Source organism: Mandrillus leucophaeus, unplaced genomic scaffold (assembly GCF_000951045.1).
Source record: "Mandrillus leucophaeus isolate KB7577 unplaced genomic scaffold, Mleu.le_1.0 Scaffold448, whole genome shotgun sequence".
NCBI lineage: Eukaryota > Metazoa > Chordata > Mammalia > Primates > Cercopithecidae > Mandrillus > Mandrillus leucophaeus.
This window is the reverse complement of record NW_012104787.1, coordinates 2,007,834-2,021,265: the sequence shown is the minus strand read 5'-3', so window position 1 is coordinate 2,021,265 and position 13,432 is coordinate 2,007,834. Positions and strand designations below refer to the sequence as shown.

The 13,432-nt window shown below is 38.8% G+C and overlaps 2 protein-coding genes across 9 annotated transcripts in view; both read right to left on the bottom strand.

Annotated features, from left to right (window-relative positions):
* FAM71D (family with sequence similarity 71, member D) overlaps positions 1 to 542 on the bottom strand; it is a 40,637-nt gene extending 40,095 nt beyond the window's left edge. The window contains exons 1-2 of the mRNA XM_011994240.1: positions 366 to 542; positions 179 to 235 (exon numbers count right to left, since the gene is read on the bottom strand). The gene's annotated coding sequence lies outside the window, so the exon portion shown is untranslated. The remainder of the gene's footprint in view (positions 1 to 178; positions 236 to 365) is intronic.
* A 6,989-nt stretch (positions 543 to 7,531) lies between these two features.
* The window catches only part of GPHN (gephyrin), a 767,219-nt gene continuing 761,318 nt past the window's right edge, over positions 7,532 to 13,432 (bottom strand). For all 8 annotated transcript variants that reach the window (XM_011994243.1, XM_011994246.1, XM_011994241.1 and 5 more), the window contains 2 exons: positions 9,652 to 9,748; positions 7,532 to 8,541 (listed from right to left, as the gene is read on the bottom strand). In XM_011994243.1, the coding sequence (XP_011849633.1) occupies positions 8,408 to 8,541; positions 9,652 to 9,748 (231 nt within the window). In that variant the 3' untranslated portion in view covers positions 7,532 to 8,407. The remainder of the gene's footprint in view (positions 8,542 to 9,651; positions 9,749 to 13,432) is intronic.

Sequence of the window (13,432 nt, the reverse complement as noted above, 5' to 3'; positions counted from 1 at the left end):
CTTAAACCTGGGAGGTTGCGGTGAGCCGAGATTGTGCCATTGCACTCCAGCCTGGGTGGCAAGGCGAGACTGTCTCAAAAAAAAAAAAAAAAAAATTGAAAACAATCCAGAAAACATGCTTTCATTTCAAACTCAAACTCTCAATGAAATTATTTCTAAGAAAAAGAAAAGCAGTCACCAGGTGTTAAGTCTCTCGGCTTTTCTGCTAGTTCTGGTTGAGGTAGAAGAAATAAAACTAGAAGGAGAAGAGGAAGATGGAAAAAAAAATAGACATTCTGCCCTCGAATTACCAGAATTAATTGAACTATTCATTTCCTTCTCTATCAGTTTCAAACCCAAGTTGCAGTAATGAGAGAGTCACTTACCAACAGATGGGGCTGAAATAGATCTCTGGAGATCTCCTGGATGTCGACTAGGAAAATAATCTCCAAACAGCACGTTTCCACTCTTTTCACATTTCTTTAGCAGGTGTTTATGTCTACCCAGCAGGCAAATAACCACTTAGTAAAAGAAGCGCAGTCCAGGCTGCTCTGGGCATTGTTCTATTGCTGCTGCATCATAATCATAATGTGCTGACATAGTCTCGCAGTAAGAGAAGAAGGGCACTGGGGAGGAGCAGCCCTGCAGGTCTGCCCCTGAGAGGAAGTGTGGTCAGCATTCCCGTGGAGCCCCGACCACTCGGGAGTGGGCATTCAGGTGGTGGTGTGAAGTTTCCAGAAGATTTCTTGGAGAGAAAAGTCAATTTAGCAACAGTATAACCACGGAAAAAATATCATATTTTACATCATTGACCATTCAATTGATAATTTATTATTCAATTTCCCTATATCCTAAGTTTCACAGACTTAAACGTATTTAAGGCACTTTGAGCCTCTGTGAAGAAAAGCATCAAAAGAATATAGCATTTTTAGAGGGAAACTGCTTAGAAACAGAGCTGAGGCCGGGCACAGTGGCTCACGCCTGCAGTCCCAGCACTTTGGGAGGTCAAGGCAGGAGGATTGCTTGAGCCCAGGATTTTGAGATCAACCTGGGCAACACAGTGAGACCCCATCTCTAATGAAAGAAAGAAATGCTTTTAAAGATGCACAAAATATAAAACTGTATGTATAACTTCATTTGGAGAGTGTAAGTCTGAATTTGTGGCACTTTGTCAAATTGAGGTCTGTGAGCAATTAGCCCTCTTTGTCCCTCATGAGATGGGCCTGCCTGTTCACGCCTGCATAGGATCTTCTTAGCTGCATGTCCTAAGCTTGGGATATGAAGGTTTCCTGCCACATTCAGTCCCTGGTGAGTGCAATGCAAGGTACATTCTTTCAGTCGGCTCAGTAATGAGTACTTACTATTTCCTGTGCATCATGCCATGCTGGACCACAAAGATGAACAGTCTCTGGACTCAAGAAGTTTACCATCAAGTGGAGAAGGGGTCATGTAAACAGAGTATTTCATTGTTATGTAGTGATAAGATGGAGGGGTGACAGGGGATTCTGGGAGCACAGATGAAGGGTACTTAGTCCAATTGGGGGATTTAGGGAGAGTTTCATGGAGGAGCTAATATCCAAGCTAAATCCTGAAAGATTGGTCAGCCTGAGCAAAGGCACAGAGGCATGAAATGACAGGGTTTTGAGGGGTAACTACAAATGGTCTGGTGTTACATAAAGTTGAAGAGGAGAAAAAAAATGAAGTTCATGGAAGAAGGGCCTAGATTGTGGAGGGCTTTGAAAGCCATAACTAGGTGCTGAGACTTCATCTGCTCCAGTAGTTCTAATAAATAGTGTTACATGGAGAGATTTATGTTCTGAATTGATTATTCTGAGAGCAGAGTGGAGGATAGATTTGGGAAGGGCAATTCTGGAGATACTAAAGCCATGGTAGTGGCAGTGGCAGTGTCAATGGAAAGGAGGGGGTTAACTTGGGAACTATTAGTAGAGTCCATAGAATTTGGTGACTCACTGATGTGGGGAGGGAAAAGGTGACTCAGAGTTTTGGGAAGCTGGGTGAATGACGACGGTGCCCTTAACTTGGAAACAAACTACAGGCAGAGGAACAGGTGTAGGAGGCAGAAAGAATGAGGTGCTTGTTTGCAGGAAACCTTGGTTAGCATGGTGCCTCATATTAAACTGTTTAGTAAATGATTTCTTTCTTCTTTAAATGTTCAGTACCTTCCTAATGCTTTTAGAATATGTGACATGTATCATAAGGTATGTGTATATATTTAGTATTAAACTCAAGAGCCTATATATTTGTGAGCATGATCTGGCTCCATCCTGGCTTCAGTTCTTTCCAACTATATTTCAGACCACTTACACCACTCCCTCATCATACTTCTGTCTCCTTCCTGATGTTGCATTCTTTAAGCCATTTCCTGTCTGAAAAGCTCATCTCCCAGCTCTTCACATGTGGGCTTATTTTCGTTTTTCAGAACCCAGCTCAGATGTCACCTGTTTAGAGAGCTGTTTCTCAATCACTTGGTCATTGATTGTCTCTCAGCTGCAAATGCACCACAGCATACTCTGCATTGAATTGCTGGAGCTCTGCAAACTACATTTCTCTCTCCAGCTAGCTTTCTGTTAGGTTCAATAATAGGTTGCATTAGACCAGAGGAGGCTGGAAAATAGGAGGGAAGAAAAGACTTGTGTTCCCTCTAGTTGACCTGCTGTTTCTCTCAGTGTCACCTGGGCAACAGCAACTGGTTCTAGCCTGCATTTTGGTTGTTTTGTTTTTGTTTTTGACATTCTCAGAATCAGCAATTGGGCAGCGCCCTCTCCTTAGAGGGCTGAGTCCTGGCTCCAACGGGTCCGACCTCTGAGCTTCCAGGCTGTGATTCCCCTAACCTATCCCTTCCAACTCCGCAGCCCTAGTTGTGGGAGTTGCTTCTTCTAGTTGTCTCTGATATCTGTGTTTCCTTTGTGCTTTTTTTCTAGGCCTCCAACACCTATTTAACATATTCCTGCATTGAAGTCTCTCTGTTGAAATACTTAATGTGATTTCTGCTTCTTTAAAAATGGCTGGATCCTGACACAACCACTGAATCTGATTGAGGCTTCCACCCAGTCACTGTCTAACATGTCATTGAATGTTCTTCACATACTTTTCCTAACCTGCATTTAAATTGTTTTCCTTTCTCATAATCTCTCTTCTTCACTTAGATATCTGAGACTGTCTCATTCATCATTGTATTCTCAGTGCCTAACATGGAGCCTGGCATACTGTAGGAGCTTAAGAAATGCTTGTTAAATAAAATGAATGATTTCAAAAGACTGCAGGAGAAATACTGGTAGCTGGCCACACAAAATGGACAGGATTGAGCAAGTCTTTAACTTTTTGGTTCTAGGCCAAGTTATTGATGAATTCTGTAACAACGTAACACAGAGAGTCAAGCATAATGCTTCTTATAAACATGTCAGAATGCAATGCATTATTTAATGTAGACCCATCCTCATTGGAATAACAAGACATACAGTTTATTTACTTTGAATCCTATACTTGTATAACCCCCTACCCCACTTTCTATAATTGGGAATGATAATGACTTACATTGTTAGGGTTTCATGAAGATCAAGAATTGCTAACAGGTTAGATCTACAACATTTTTTGATTAGCAAATAATTTTAAATATGAAAGCCATCCAAAAGAATCTACCTGCTGTAACATGCAACATCACCAAGCATTTACTTGATAAACATCGCCAGCTTATGTTCTTTTTTTCATTCTGGTATGATTTGAAACAACCAAAACACAGAACCAAAAAATCTGGTTAAAAAGGAACTGCTTAACTTTTACACAGATATAATCAAAACCTGAAAACATCTTCTATAGCCTTTTATGTAAGTATCAACTACTAAGACAAAAAAGACTTGTAATATGCTTCTTATATAATTTTAGTCAAATAAATGCAAATAGATTAGATAAAATTGATGTCCACGGTGCCAAGTAGAAATATTTTGTTGAACTTTAACATTTAAATGACATTTCCCCTGTTTCCACTTCAAGTGTGTTCATATCTTCTCCTTTTTCTAACTCAGAAGGAAAAATGTTCCTTTTCTTTCCCAGCTGAATTGGGCCACCAGGGTCCTTAAATCCAGCCCTTCTTTCCTCTTCTTTCTCCTTTTAGGATACTACTCTTGCATTGTTAATATGCCCACCACTGTTGTTTCTTTTTCAAAACCCACAAACCAAATCTTCCCTCCACTTTGTTATCAGTTCATGCTACTATTTTGTCTTTCTTTTTTCACACACAAATTCAGAAGAATTCATGTTCACAGTTTCTAGATTGTAATCTGGCTTTTGCTCTTAACCCACTACTAAAAGTGCACTCTTAGAGTTCACAAATAATTGCCTAATCAATAAGGCTTTTTGAGCCTTCATTCTTCTTTGTATTTCTTTTGCATTTACAGTTGATCCTTCTTGAGACTCTCTTTCTTGGTTTGTGGGACCCTGCACTCCTTCTCTTCTCTTCTACAAACTGTTTTTCCCCTGATGCCATTCATGGCTTTTTCCTCCAACACCCCAAGGCCTGTTCTCTTCTCTTGGCAAGGCTTTTCTTGATAATCGTTTCCATCCACCCTTGCATTTCAGATGCCACCTTTATGTGAATGATTCCCAAGGTTGTATCCAGTCAGTAACTCTTCTGTGAACCCCTAACCTGTACTTTCAAATGCCAGTGGGACATGTCTATCTTAGCACTCCTGGCATCTCAAACACATGCCCAAACTCAACTCCTCCATAAAACTCATTTTTTCTTTCTTTTTGTTAATGTTTAACATTTTCTCAGTCAGCCAAGAGGGGAGACTTTGAATCATCTCTCCCTTCTTTAACTTCCTTTCCAAAACTTGAAATCAGCCATAAAATTCTTTCCATTCTTTTCTCTCCAGAGATGTATCCATCTGTTGGGACCTTCCCATCACCTCTACCCCCTCACCTGCACAATTGCTATAACTTAACTGGTGTCTTTCATTTATTTCTCTCCATTCTAGTCTATCTGCCTGAAGGCTGCCAAAGCATTTTCCCTAAAAGGATATCTCTGATCATGATACATCCCTGATCAAGAATCTCTAATGGTTTTATTGTCTCTAGAATAAATCTAGACTCTTAATTTGGTACTTAAGAACTTTAATACCAAATAACTTTAATAATTTTTGGGCCTTAAATCAGTACTTTTTCAGTCTCCCAAACATCTTATACCTATTTTGTTTCTATAACTTAGGAGTTTAAGAAGATAGACTGTAGGCTGAGTGTGGTGACTCATGCCTGTAACTCCAGCACTGTGGGAGGCTGAGATGGGCGGATCACTTGAGCCTAGGAGTTCAAGACCAGCCTGTCTCTGCAAAATGCCAAAAAAATTAGCCAGGTGTGATGGGTAGTCCCAGCTACTCAGGAGGCTGAGATGGAAGGATCACTTGAGCCCATGGAGGTCAAGGCTGCAGTAAGTTGAGATCATGCCACTGCACTCCAGGCTGGGCAACAGAGTGAAACCCTATTTCAAAACAAAGCAGAACAAAACAAAACAACAACAACAACAAAAGAAAAACAGAATATAGGTGGGGCATGGTGGCTCATGCCTATAATCCCAGCGGATCACCTGAGGTCAGGAGTTTGACACCAGCCTGGCCAACATGGTGAAACTCCATCTCTACTAAAAATATAAAAATTAGCTGGGCATGGCAGTGCATGTCTGTAATCCTATCTACTTGGGAGGCTGAGGCAGGAGAATCGCTTGAACCCAGGAGGTGGAGGTTGTAGTGAGCTGAGATTGCGCCAGTGTACTCCAGCCTGGGTGACAAGAGCAAGACTCCATCTCCAAAAAAAAAAAAGAGTACAGACTGTAGAGTCAGATTGCTGAATTTGAATCCTTGCTTTCTCTCCTACTATCTATGTGACCATGGACAAGTTTCTTAATCTCTGTGCCTCAGTATCCTCATCTGTAATACAGGAAAACCAATGCTTATAGGGTTGTGAAAATTAAACATATAGAAAGTATTTAGGATAATGCCTGGCGTACAGTAAGTTCTACATAATGTGTTTTATTGAGAAAATATTTACTGATGCTTGTATATATGCACATATGCCAGAGACTCTTCTAGGAATTTGGGGATAACAGGAATGAACATAATAAACAAAAATCTCTACCTTTGTGGAGCTTAATATATGACAAGCACTGCTCTCAGCACATTTCATATGTTTAATTTCCACGACAACCCTATAATTGTTGTTCTTCCTATATTACAGGTATAGAAATTATTCTATAATAATTATCATTAATTACCTGTCATTCTCTGTTTTTGGAATACCCTTTTTCCTGTGCTATCATCTTCAGAATTCTACCATCCTTCAAGACGCAATAACATCCGCTGGGCATGGTGGCTCACAACTGTAATTCCAGCACTTTGGGAGTACGATGCAGGAGGATCACTTGAGGCCAGGGGTTCGAGGCTGTAGTGCACTATGACCATTCTACTGCACTCCAGCCTGAGCAGTAGAGCAAGACTGTGCCTCTACAAAAAAAAAAAAGACCCACTAACATGCCATCTTACTCCTTGAAATCTCATCTGAATTCTTCCAGCCCTTAGAATCTGTATTATGGCATTTATCACATTCTATACACTCTACTATCTATTATCAAATATATTAAATATTGTGGTTATTTGCATGCATTTTTGTTATCTCCCTAATGAAGTGTGATGTCAGGTGCTCTGCCCTATTCATGTTTGTAAATAGTAGCATGATGTACTTTGTACCTAAGAACACAGTAGCTGCTTAACAAATACTTCTTGAATGCATGTACATAAAAGGATTCTTTGCATACTCTCTCATTTGACCTCTATTAACTTACCTTATCTTCTTCAACTGTAAATATGAAATGAAAATATCACATATCAGTATCACATATTTGTTTACTATTTGGCCTTTACTTACCATCCCTTGACATTTTGTTTACTAGTAGGCCAATTTTTGTAGTTTGCTTTCCTGAGCACATTTTATAGTATATTTAACATCTTTCTGTTACTACCATTTGAAAAGTGCCCCTAAGTTTTTATTAAAGGAGTCATTGTGGATAGAGTATATTTTACCTATTGTGTTTTCAATGGTCAGCACATATATTTTTTCCCATTTCCTTACTAACACAGTTGAAAAATTTCAAGGTGCTCATCTGTAATTTTTTGGTTCATTGCTTATTTTTTTCTCCATTTCAAAGAACTGTAGATGTTTGAAATTGACTTTTATGGCATCTAAAATATGAATTTTTTTCCAAGTCATTAATACCCTTCCTCTAAATTTGCTTGCTATTCTCCAGCTATGACTGGAAAGACCAGACCAACTACAGGTTCTCCTACCTTCTCATCTGTATTTTCACATGCTACAGATCATAATGCTATGATCACATTTTTTCCCAAACATTGTAGTAAGATACAGAGTTACAATATACCATATTTTAAATCTTCTTGGTAGGCCATCTTAACTATTCCTTTTATTAGGCAGAACCCTATCAGAATGGCATGACATTCTTCTCTTTTTTAATAACGAGGCCAACACATTACATTTTTAAATAATGATCAAGGAATTTTTTTTATTCATTAAGTTTCAGTATCATTACAGAAAATGTTATGATACAGAGTTGTTTAACATTATTTTGTCTTTGCTCTTGATTTCCACATGAATGCTGGTAACACTAGTATCTGTACAAGATCAGTCTTTGATTTTATTTTTTTGTTCTGTACAATTTTAAATGTATTGGTTAAAAAGGCTGTCAGCACTTAAGGAAGCATTTTTTCTTCAGTTTGTTTGTTCAAATAAAAGGTGTCCAGTTACTGCCCAAGAGTACTGTGCCATGAGGCTATTGGGGCGAGAAACCTCCCTGGATGCTCTGCAGGGGATGGTTCTTGAGGCAAGGCAGAGCCTCCCTCTGCCCAGTCAGTCTTCTTTTGGCACTGTGCACATAAACACGAGATACATGAGAAAGAACAAGCAAAAGCTCTCTGTAAAGCAGTTATGAAGCATACTAAGAAGGGAAATCCAAGTATTGCCTACGCTAGTATAAATAAGCAGACAGCCTTGATTTAAGAGCATAAGTAGTTGTATTTTAAAGATGAGAAAAACACAAGTTCTGCAGGCACCTACCGCTGTCTACTAAAAGCTATCGCTATCAGACCTAGCATTGAACACACAAAGCAATTTGCAAGAAAGGAAAAATTTGCCTTGATATAATCAGAATAGAATTGTTTGTTAAGATTTATTTTTAGGTGTTTTTTTCTTTAAAAGATATTTAAATTCATTTGAAATATAGTTCAAGATGTTGACTATACAGATCAACTCTTATCCAAATCGGGAAAACTAGCTGTGCCGTTGCATATTACAGGATACAGTCAATGATATGTGGACATGCATCAAAGCTTTCTCCTGCTGGTGACCATCATAGCCGTCCAATGACCATGACATCCACCACCTCGCCTTTGTGGAGCTCCACATACTGTTCTGTCTTTGGAGGTAGCATCAACAATCCATTGGCACTGCGCATGCTCATCAGACGGCTGCTCATTTGATTACCTAGAAAGAAATACTCTTATTACAGCAGCACAAGCATCATGGCATACACATTTGGGCCCTTGTAGACCTTTTCAAAATGTAAACAGACAGAAATGCAGGTCTTCAAGAGGAGAAGGGATGATCAAACTTTCCATTATCTTTTTCAGGTGGCCATGATACTATATCCTACCACCAGCTCATTCAAACTTTAAAAATAAACATTAGAAATTCTTGTTTGAAAGAGTAAAACCAGGATTTTATAGCATTATGCAAAATGCCACAGAATTTCTCAATTCAGGCTGAAATGTTATGCATGTCTGAAAAGGGAGGCTTTATAAAAACCTATTAAAATAATAATGACAATAATGGTAGCAGCTACCATTTCTTTACTAAGTGCCAAAGTACTAGGCACTTTACTTAAACACCTTATTTGATTCTCACAAGACTCAAAAAATTCTTAGGTAACTTGCCTAGGATCCTGCTAACTAGGTTGGTGGCCAATTTGAATGCAGCTCTCTCTGATGGCAAAGCTCATGAACTTGGTCACTGTTAGCTGATGTTTTCACTTAGTCGTACAATTTTTCTGGAGTCACATCAAAAGTTAGGCAAAATATGACTAGGGAAGTTGGGAATAACAGTTTAAAGTCTAGTGGAGGTCACTATAGAACTCTGAATTATCAATATTGATTTCTCTGCCCTTCAAATTTACCAATAAGTAGGGTATGGTAGAGGCAACAGAGAACCACATTATAAATTGGGCTTTCATCTCACATTTCAAGATGGTATAGCTAGAATCTCCTCCTTTTCCTACAAAGTTATACTCAGAACTTATTGGTTGAACAAACATATCAAATATTCTGTAATTCCAGATTTATTACAGAATATTAATCAATGATCTGTGGACATTCTAAATGTTTATCTAGAAAATATGGCTCAATAAAATAAGTAAACTTCTAATAGTTATTTTTTAACTTTTGCTATACTGTTTAGGAATAATTTGACTCATCTAACTTTTCAAAAGGGAAAATGTATAATAATTACAAAATCAGTTATAACCAAGGAAGATTATATATAAATTTGTGTTTTAACAGGATAGGTGCCTAGGAATATCTGTAGATGTGAATGACTAACCTGTACTCTGTGCCCAAGGTAGTGGTTCTTGGTGATGCCAAGTTAGTATACACCGATGGTATTCTGGACGAGGATCGAGTTTTACATCACATGATAACTACAGAATAAAGAAGAAAAGAAAACAAACTTGGTCACCTGATCATCTGACAAAACTACAAGATGGTAGGGGTTGTGCAAAGAATATACTGGACATGGAGACTATCCTTGGTATTCTGTTGTTGCTATCACTACCACCTTATGTTCTTTTTCTTTTTAAATAACATTCAATTAAAATGTATTTTTTCTTTTGACACAAGGTCTCACTCTGTTACCTAGGCTGGAGTGCAGTGGCACGATCATGGTTCACTGCAGCATTGACCTCCTGGGCTCAAGTGATCCTCCTGCCTTGGCCTCCTGAGTAGCTGGGACCACATGCATGTGCCACCACACCTGACTAATTTTTATTTTTTTTGTAGAGATGGCATGTTGCTATGTTGCTCAGGCTGGTCTTGAACTCCTGAGCTCAAGCAATCCTCCCATCTGGGCCTCCCAGAGTACTGGATTCATAGGCATGAGCCACCATGCCTGGCCACCTTATATTCTTAATACAGAAAGTCCAGGGGTTGGGTTGCTCTGGCGAAAAGAGAAAAGAAGGCTAAGAAGATGGTGTTCAGCTTTGGTTTGTCTGGGAAAGGCTTTATTTCTCCCTTGTTCCTGAAGGATAGCTTTGCTGCATGTAGTATTTCTCGCTGGCATTTTTTTTTAAAACAGCACTTTAAATATATCATTCCCTTCCCTTCTGGCCTGTAAGGTTTCTGCAGATACATCTACTGTTAGTCTAATATGGACTTCCTTGTATGTATGTAATTCTTTGTCTTCAACTTTTGACAAATTGGGAAGGATCTTTTGGGTTGAACATATTTGGAGACCTTTGAACTTCCTGGATCTGGATGTCTATATCTCTCAACAGATTTGGGATGTTTTTCAGCTATTATTTCATTAAATAAGTTTCCTATCCTCTTTCCCTTCTCTTCTTCTTCTGGACTCTGATGATAAAAATATTTGTTGATTTAAATTCAGGAAGTACAGAGAACACCACAAGGATATTCCTCGAGAAGAGCAACCCCAAAGCACATAACCGTCAGATTCACCAAGGTTGAAATAAAGGAAAAAATGTTAAGAGCAGCCAGAGAGAAAGGTCGGGTTACCCACAAAGGAAAGCCCATCAAAATAACAGCAGATCTCTCAGCAGAAACCCTACAAGCCAGAAGAGGGTGGGGGCCAATACTCAACATTCTTAAAGAAAAGAATTTTCAACCCAGAATTTCGTATCCAGCCAAACTAAGCTTCATAAGTGAAGTAGAAATAAAATCCTTTACAGACAAGCAAATGCTGGGAGATTTGCCACCACCAGGCCTGCCTTACAAGAGCTCCTAAAGGAAGCACTGAACATGGAAAGGAATAACTGGTGCCTGTCACTGCAAAAATATGCCAAATTGTAAAGACCATCGATGCTATGAAGAAACTGCTTCAACTAACGGGCAAAATAACTAGCTAGCATCATAATGACAGGATCAAATTCACACATAACAATATTAACCTTAAACATAAATGGGCTAAATGCCCCAATTAAAAGACATAACTGGCAAATTGGATAAAGAGTCAAGACCCATCAGTATATGCTGTATTCAGGAGACCCACCTCACGTGCAAAGACACAAATAGGCTCAAAATAAAGGGACGGAGGAAGACCTACCAAGCAAATGGAAAGCAAAAACAGCAGGGGTTGCAATCCTGTCCTAGTCTCTGATAAAATTGACTTTAAATCAACAAAGATCAAAAGAGACAAAGACAGCCATTACTTAATGGTATAGGGATCAATTCAACAAGAAGAGCTAACTATCCTAAATATATATGCACCCAATACAGGAACACCCAGATTCATCAAGCAAGTCCTTAGAGACTTACAAAGAGATCTAGACTCCCACACAATAATAATGGGAGACTTTAACACCCCACTGTCAATATTAGACAGATCAACAAGACAGAATATTAACAAGGATATCCAGGACTTGAATTCAGCTTTGGATCAAATGGACCTAATAGATATCTACAGAACTCTCCACCCCAAATCAACAGAATATACATTCTTCTCAGTACCACATCGCACTGATTCTAAAATTGACCACATAATTGGAAGTAAAACACTCCTCAGCAAATGTAAAAGAACAGAAATCACAACAGACTGTCTCTCAGATCACAGTGCAATCAAATTAGAACTCAGGATTAAGAAACTCACTCAAAACCGCACAACTATATGGAAACTGAACAACCTGCTCCTGAATGACTACTGGGTAAATAATGAAATGAAGCCAGAAATAAAGATGTTCTTTGAAACCAGTGAGAACAAAGACACAACATACCCGAATCTCTGGAACACGTTTAAAGCAGTGTGTAGAGGGAAATTTATAGCACTAAATGCCCACAAGAGAAAGCAGGAAAGATGTAAAATAGACATCCTGACATCACAGTTAAAAGAACTAGAGAAGCAAGAGGAAACAAATTCAAAAGCTAGCAGAAGACAAGAAATAACTAAGATCAGAACAGAACTGAAGGAGACAGAGACACAAAAAAACCCTTCAAAAAAATCAATGAATCCAGGAGCTGGTTTTTTGAAAAGATCAACAAAATAGATAGACCGTTAGCAAGACTAATAAAGAGGAAAAGAGAGAAGAATCAAATAGACATTAAAAAAAAATGATAAAGGGGATATCACCACTGATCCCACAGAAATACAACCACCATCAGAGAATACTATAAATACCTCTATGCAAATAAACTATAAAATCTAGAAGAAATGGATAAATTCCTGTACACATACACCCTCCCAAGACTAAACCAGGAAGAAGCAGAATCTCTGAATAGACAAGTAACAGGCTCTGAAATTGAGGCAATAATAAATAGCCTACCAACCAAAAGAGGTCCAGGACCAGATGGATTCACAGCCAAATTCTACCAGAAGTACAAAGAGGAGCTGGTACCATTCCTTCCGAAACTATTCCAAGCAATAGAAAAAGAGGGAATCCTCTCTAACTCATTTCATGAGGAGAGCATCATCCTGATACCAAAGCCTGGCAGAGACACACACAAAAAAGAGAATTTTAGGCCAATATGCCCGATAAACATCGATGTGAAAATCCTCAGTAAAATACTGGCAAACCGAAATAGCAGCACATCAAAAAGCTTATCCATCACGATCAAGTTAACTTCATCCACGATCAAGTTAGGATGCAAGGCTGGTTCAACACATGCAAATCAATGAACATAATCCATCACATAAACAGAACCAATGACAAAAACCGCATGATTATCTCAACAGATGCAGAAAAGGCCTTTGACAAAACTCAACAGCCCTTCATGCTAAAAACTCTCAATAAACTAGGTATTGATGGAACGTATCTCAAAATAATAAGAGCTATTTATTACAGACCCACAGCCAAAATCATACTGAATGGGCAAAAACTGGAAGCATTCCCTTTGAAAACTGGTGCAAGACAAGGATGCCCTCTCTCACCTCTCCTATTCAACATAGTATTGGAAGTTCTGGTCAGGGCAATCAGGCAAGCGAAAGCAATAAAGGTATTCAAATAGGAAGAGAGGATGTCAAATTGTCTCTGTTTGCAAATGACATGATGGTATGTTTAGAAAACCCCATCGTCTCAGCCCAAAATCTCCTTAAGCTGATAAGCAACTTCAGCAAAGTCTCAGGATACAAAATCAATGTGCAAAAATCACAAGCATTC